The following is a 7346-nucleotide window of genomic DNA, read 5'->3' as shown; positions in this document are numbered from 1 at the left end:
ACCATTATAATTTTTTAATAATTTGATAAAGTTAGTAACTAAGTTAATATCACAAGTTAAAAGGGATAATGTGTTTTGGTAAGGGTCGTTAGGTTCAAGTACATGTTATTCAAAAATTAAATTGCATATATTATTTATGCAGTGATACTGGCTTAAAACTCTCAGAATGCTAGTATAATTTATACAATATTATATTTTTTTTATACACAACCAATTAAATGTTGCATTATCTTGTACAAGTTTTATACTGAGATTGGTTGCACTAATGACACAACTAGGCCACCTCTTAAAATAGGTAAGTTGGGTTAAAACATAAACCTATTTTTATATTTTTCATACATAGCGAGGAATATTGCATCAACAATGCTAACTTTTTTGTATAAATAAGTAGAAAAAACTGATGTAACGTAATTTAGACATCTTCTCAGAAGGTACCCCTTCCTTCCATAGCCTTGCACCTTTTGCTTCCTCACCAAGTAGCCCTTTAAATTCAATTTTTTTTTTTTTTGGATATGTTAAGTCTAAATTTGATTTCTAGCTTACGTATACGCATGAGTTTTTAGTTTTTTGTGCACAAATATATGTTGTTTGGGTTTGATTTTGGTTGCAGATAGCAAAAATATAAAGTTTGTATAGCAAGATGGCTTCAACACTGTTACTGGTTTTGGTTTTTGTGCTTGATTTGATTGCTTTTGGACTTGCTGTTGCTGCTGAGCAGAGGAGGGCTACTGTGAGTTCTTTTGCGATAATTATTCTTCTGTTTTGCTCTTTCCTGTATGTTTTATTGTTATATTCTTCGTTCATCTTTCAGTATCATACTATATACTACTGTATTGGGGTTTTTTTGGTGTGGGTTTGTATGTTGAGGAATCGAAGAAATTATGTAGTAGCTATTTTAGAGGGTAAATTAATTCTCAACCCATAAAATTCTTCGTGTATTATGAACAGTAATTATGGTTTAGAACTAGCCAGGTTGAAGATAGTTGGATTATGCTATAGTATATAGTTTATAGCTTGTTGAGGTGATATCCATGGAAGGACCCAGAAGTTGATCTAATAAATTTGAAAAAGAAAAAGGTGGGGTGGGTGGGGGTCTTTTGAATTTTGAACAAGTAGGGTCATGCCCCTCTACTGGCCTACTACATGTGTCTGCTTCTTGTTGTCGTCTATCAGATTACAGTCAAATTTCTTTCTAGGGTTTGGCAATATGGGACCTCTATGTATTCTGTTATACTGAGTGGCTTCTCATTTCTCGTATGGCGACTCAACTAGTAATAGTTATTATCTCAGGAAAATGATTTTTTAACTTGAAATCTAATCCTCATTTTATGTAAGTAATGCCTTTTAAGTATAGCTAGAGGTTCTTTGCAAATAAAGGTTTTGTAAATTTTACACTTAACCTGTTCGAACTTAATGTAAGCGTCACGACATCAACAACTTAAGTTTAATCTGACCAGTTTTGGTAAATTGGATCCGTGCTTCCATTATGTATTATGTTTGCTAAGGCCTAAGTTCACATTGATACCTACAAATTCCTCCACCTGCTACCTCGTTCGCTTTTATTACCATCTATTGCCGTAGTGTCACATTTATAGATTAGTTTGCATATGCTGAGGCTTCTCGTGATATCAGGTCAAAATTGTTTCCTGAATGAAAGAATTGGTGAGTTAGATGCTTTTGGTTATGTCAGTCAAATATTTAAGTTAGAAGCATTATTTGCCCATTCTTATTTTTGTAAAAGCACGTGAATGGATATGCAAGTCTGGCCAGAGATAATTCCCTATCCAACTTCTCGGGTGTGGATGAACTTGGAAGGAGTGCTAGACTGCTAGTTATATCCTTAATCAGTTGATTTAAAAAGGTTGTTTCGATGATTCTTTGAGATTCAACAAGTAACTTGATGCTCTTTTAAGATTTGGATAAGCAAATTAGAAAACTAAGTTGTTCAGTCACGTCGCAGTATAAACAAGTGATTGGATTAGAAAGTGCGGGCAGAGATCTTAAGTACATGTGTGCCTTTTAAGATACTATGCATCAACTTCATCGAAATCTGTTCAACTAGTACCTTCATAGTATTATTACATCTTGCTTGGTGTTCTCTCTTCTTCCCTTGAATCTCTCTGTGTGTGGTTGGAAGGTGAGGTGATTATAATCTTTTGTTAAGTCTGTACTAAATCAACCCAGTATGTAAGTCTACTCTCTAAGAGAGTTAATCAATGTTGATGTCCTTGTTCAAATGCAAGTGGAGTGGAAGTTGTCCGAACATTTGAGTCTTCACGTGATCTGATGTGATCAGAGTTCTCATTGACTTTTTGAGGTTAGAACAGACAACCTATCATGACAGACTAGTTCAGCAAGAACGACTAAGTTACCCACGTAACACGTACATATTCAAAATGGACATGGTTCATAGCTTTCATGCAGGGATGGTTATAGTCGTTGTACGAGCCAACTTAGATGGTGGCCTAAGAGGAAATATGAGATTTCAGAGCAGTTAGAAGATGATAGAAATCAAGATCTGCACTAATTGCTTAGAGGTTTAGTTTAATATTATAAAAGCATTTCTGACTTAGCTATTTTGGCTATAAGGTTGATGTTTCTATACTTGACAATACTTAGTACTAATAATATACACTTTCAGTAAGTTTAATTTTTGGGTTCTTTATTTCAGGCAACGATCAACAGAGATGCAGAGTATAATTACTGTGTGTATGAGTCAGATGTTGCAACTGGCTTGGGTGTGGGTTCATTCTTCTTTCTTTTAGCTAGTCAGCTCCTCATAATGTTTGCTAGTCGATGTTTATGCTGTGGGAGGGCACTGCGACCAGGAAAGCCCCGATCATGGGCTATTGTCTTATTCATCACCTGCTGGTATGTTTATCCGTGAACATGGTTCATGAACTGCATTTTAGTGTTTGCTAGCCAGAGTAGAGACATAATGATTTCACTTATGTACGTAAGAATCTAGTCAAATATGTGAGAAACAATTATGTCTTGAATTTTTCAGGGTCACCTTCTTTATTGCTGAAGTGTGCTTACTGGCGGCTTCCGTTAGGAATGCCTACCACACAAAGTATAGGACTTACTTGGCACAACATCCTCCATCCTGCGAGGTTTTGAGGAAGGGAGTCTTTGGTGCTGGCGCTGCTTTTATTGTTTTCACTGGCATCGTCTCTGAACTTTTCTACGTCAGCTATTCCAAGGCCGATGAAGGATCCATTCCTCCAAGAATGGATGGTGGCATAAGGATGAATGCGTTCATGTGAATCCATTGAGCAGAAGGAGGTTTTGGTTGTATACTCGCTAAGCTTTTGCACTTACTTAGAATGTGATATTGGTAACGTGGTATACTCAACCCTGTTGGGTTGCTGATTTGACTTCAACAGAATTAGAGATTCTGATCATTTGTCGCGACTTATGTGCATCTTTCTGAGTAGGGATATAGACATAGATAGATATAACTGCTACATGTGATTTCTGTTATACAATGTTTTGAAGAAAGTTTTCTGGGGCCTGATGAGGCAAAAAATAGGTTGTCCACCTTATGATACTTGAGATAATTCTAATGTTCCTGTTGCCATTTCACATTCTATTCTAGTAGCATATTCATTTTTCTTGACAACTGAGGCATCTCCAAGAGCTGTTGGCTCGCGGTTTGAAACTCGGCGAATAAAGGGTCTGCCAGCCCTACTATCCTTTTCCACTTAGTTACCAGGGTTGTCTTTGAAAGTGTTTGAATTCATGACATAGCCTAACTCAAACGAATATAACACAATTGAAGGGCAAGGTATTTCTTTGGACATATCTACCTATCAAGTACCCAAGTCCTTGTCTATATTCTTGACTTTTTTATTTTCCATTTTAAACATAATTGCATATTTCTAAATTGATAATTCAGATGGGGTTGAATACCTGTTATGTGATTGTGATTGTAATAGTGATAACTGATAAGTGTCATATAAATATGTTAGCATTTCATTTATAATTAATTAAGATATACTTTCACCTCATTTAATGATTTTGAAGTGAATAGTTAGTGATAAATCGGATGTAAATAACATTTCTTTTGGATGGAGAAATCTTCACAACTTTTCCTATGGCCAAGCATACATGAAAGACCTAATCATAATGCACGAAACTGTGCCAGATCGTTTGGTAGGGGATTAGAATTACGTAGATTTCAATATCGTAGATACTAATTTTGTGTTCTAAATTTCGAATGAATTATCATACGTACATGAATAATTTATTTCATAATTAACTATCAAAAAATTTATATCAAAATAAATATATACATAACTTACTATCTTTACTAGTTTTCAAACGATCTCGTAGTATTCAACTACAAAAAAAATAAGTATAAGAAGAGGTTCAAAACTTAATAGAAGTAAAGAAAATACTAGATAATTTTTCTTCATCTATCTTAACTTTGATAGATAAAATTCTTAGATACTTATCGCTTACTGGCGGAAGATAGCATGTATTCTATAGAATTTATTAAATTGTACAAAAACTAATTCATACACCGCGATTAAAAAAAAAAAAAACAGTACAAGAAGTGGGGAGCAAGAGGGAGTGATTCCCCAAGACAGATGTAGAGAAAAAAATAAATCTTGTGAAGAATTATTGATGTAAAGAGATTAGACATATATATCCACTAGAAAGAATCTTCCAATTCCATTCAATCACATCTAAATCATCCCACCACTACCTAGCTGGAATTAGACCCCATCAATCTCTTCTACATCCAAATATTCACACCCTTCTCTATCACCAATCTATAACCAATATTTATTATCGTAAAAATATTTAAAAGTTAATATCATTATATTCAGAATCACTGGATTTTTCAGTGATATTTATATAATGTCCTCATTATACATATCGATATTTATTATTGTTGCTAGATTATTTACAGATGTATTGCCACACAACTTTTGTGTACTTGTTTTCTCATTCACAATCAACATTATTATAGCATGAAAGCTGATTATAAAAAAGGGATTTATATTTTTTGAGGAAAAGAAAGGTTAATGGTAACATTAATGCTACTAATTAACAAGACTTAGCTTGAACATTAGCCCTGCATGAAATTAAAATTTACATCAAAACAAATCCTTTCACTAATTATCAATAATATACAAACATTTCTCTTGATCATCCTCTTATGGTTTGATCTCTAAATCATCCCATGATATATTGAGATCAGCTGCATTACTCAACGTCTCGAATTCGTTCCAATTCCAATAATTATTTGACATGTTTTCATCTATAATAAGATCATTATTGCTTGTTTCTGGAACTTTCCATGGCTCATGAGAATGAAGATCATTGTTGCTTGTAATTGGCATAATTGTAGTGATTGTTGACTCCTCCAATATTGTACTATCAAACTTCCCCATATGTTCATAACTATAATAAACATTTGAAGATAATTGAGTATTAGTACTAGAATTGGGAATTAATGAAAAATGTGTATTCCCATGATCTTGAGAAATATTTGAAAATATGTCATAAGGTAATGAGGATGAAGGAAGATTTTTGATATCTTCATCTATAGCACTAGTAATAGTACTATTTCCCCTTATTAATGTGACACTTGGCAATATGGAACTTGTAATACTATTGGTCATACTCGTCGTTGTGATTAGTGGACACCTCTGATCGTTTACTTCTAATTTGACATGTTTCCTTCCAGTTATATAATCAACGGGATCAGTAGGTCTTACACGCTTATTTTTTCGCCCACCGCCTACCGGAACGTTACGTAGCGTGCCACCTTCGGTCCAATGCCTTTTACAACCTTTACAATAATGTCTAGGCTGTGACTTGTTGTAATTGTTGTAATAACAAAATTTTGTGTTGATTGAATCACACCTTGGACATTTCAACGACTCCGATTTCGATGGCGGCTGCCGCCTTATCGACGGTGGTTCCGGTGGAGTATTGTGGGTGGTGGTGGTCCAATTATCTAGACCATCATCATCAATTGAAACCAACTTAGTACTCAACCCCATAAATCGATAAACAAATGAACCTTCGCTAGCTGAGCAATGAAATATATAATTTTAGTATATACAATCGACGTATTAATTTCTAATGAGTAATTTTTGCGTTTGGATCTTGATACAAGAAAGAGAAATGAAGATGAAGAGAATTGGAGTATTATTATATGGTGAATTTTCTTTGAAAGAATATTATTTATGAGGAAGGTGATGAGAAATGAGAATGTATATCACTAGCTATTTTTTTTATAAAAAAAAATGTGAAAGTGTGTATATACTTGTGAAAGGGGTGGTGGTCTATGGGGGCTATCAATCTATCTGTAAAATTAAAATAAAATATAATTTTATATAATAAGATCTAGATATAAGATATATATTTAATTTTCTAGGTATATATGTTTATATCACTTGAGAGCAATAGTTGTATGGTTTTGATTGAAACTTGTGGCTTGTGGGGTGCAGTCTATATTAAATTATGACTCTTAGGTTTCGTTTTAGCAGACAATCTATAACATCTCCTCCTATTATTATTGTATTCTTTCATCTTATAATTATTTATTTCAAATCGAAAAATATTGCTTTCATTTTTTTTACCAATAAAAAGTGTTAATTACTGTCAAAAATATATATATTTAATAGTAATTAATTTTTTATCATCAATTAATTATCATTAATATTTATCTTTGATATAACACAATCAATAATATAAAATATACATGTACACTAGTAAATTACAAAAAGAGGTTAGTAATTAAGCGTTGTTCATCGATACATACCCTGAAATAAGTGGTAATTATAAAATGTAACATGCTATTTCCTCTGTCGCTTTTTGCTTTTCCACTTTTGAATTGGCACACCTATTAAAAAATAATTAATGACGTAGTAAGTTTATCATTTTACCCTATTAATTATGAAGTGGATGAAAAGTTCTACATTTTTCAAAGTAATTAGTCATTTAATTGTGGATATAATAGGTAAAAAAATTGTCTTTCTTGATTTGTCAAAATGGACAAGTAATTAGAGACGGAGGTAGTATTTTCTAAATCACAATGACTATTACAGCTAATCCTTGTTGTAACATTAACTTTTTAGTTAAAAGATGAAAGAAAACGGTAATTTAAAGTAATTTTAAATACACTTTTCATCACATCCATATGTGTTTTGGCGTGCACACCTTCTATTCAAATTTTTATACACACTAGTCCCAAAAAAACAAAAAACATTTTAACTTATATATAGTGTACTTTTTCGATAAGAAGTATTCAATCTATCATTTTTACTTTTATGGTACGTTTTTAAGAGGCAAAGGCAAACTAATGTCTAAAAAGCATATACAACAGA

General features: G+C 32.9%; 1 protein-coding gene across 3 annotated transcripts; it reads left to right on the top strand.

Moving 5' to 3' along the window:
* Nucleotides 1-94: 94 nt before the first annotated feature.
* On the top strand, nt 95-3585 carry LOC107009049. Of its 3 annotated transcripts, none has more exons than XM_015208308.2 (4): nt 95-295; nt 611-730; nt 2672-2871; nt 3008-3585. In XM_015208308.2, exons 2-4 carry the CDS (start codon nt 641-643, stop codon nt 3264-3266), a joined length of 549 nt encoding a protein of 182 aa, XP_015063794.1. In that variant the 5' UTR covers nt 95-295; nt 611-640; the 3' UTR covers nt 3267-3585. The 3 variants fall into 3 exon arrangements, with proteins under 3 accessions (XP_015063794.1, XP_015063793.1, XP_015063795.1); XM_015208307.2 differs by lacking the exon at nt 95-295 and adding an exon at nt 333-431; XM_015208309.2 differs by lacking the exons at nt 95-295; nt 611-730 and adding an exon at nt 744-2537.
* The last annotated feature ends 3761 nt before the right edge of the window (nt 3586-7346 follow it).

Source organism: Solanum pennellii, chromosome 2 (assembly GCF_001406875.1).
Source record: "Solanum pennellii chromosome 2, SPENNV200".
In the NCBI taxonomy this organism is placed as follows: Eukaryota; Viridiplantae; Streptophyta; class Magnoliopsida; order Solanales; family Solanaceae; genus Solanum; species Solanum pennellii.
The sequence above is the reverse complement of the archived record's forward strand: the minus strand, read 5'-3'. Positions and strand labels throughout refer to the sequence as shown.

Coding starts and splice junctions, on each gene's coding strand:
- LOC107009049 (XM_015208308.2), top strand. CDS start 641: ATGGCTTCAACACTGTTACTGGTTTTGGTTTTTGTGCTTGATTTGATT. Junction 731..2,671: donor CTGAGCAGAGGAGGGCTACT/GTGAGTTCTTTT, acceptor TCTTTATTTCAG/GCAACGATCAACAGAGATGC. Junction 2,872..3,007: donor GTCTTATTCATCACCTGCTG/GTATGTTTATCC, acceptor TGAATTTTTCAG/GGTCACCTTCTTTATTGCTG.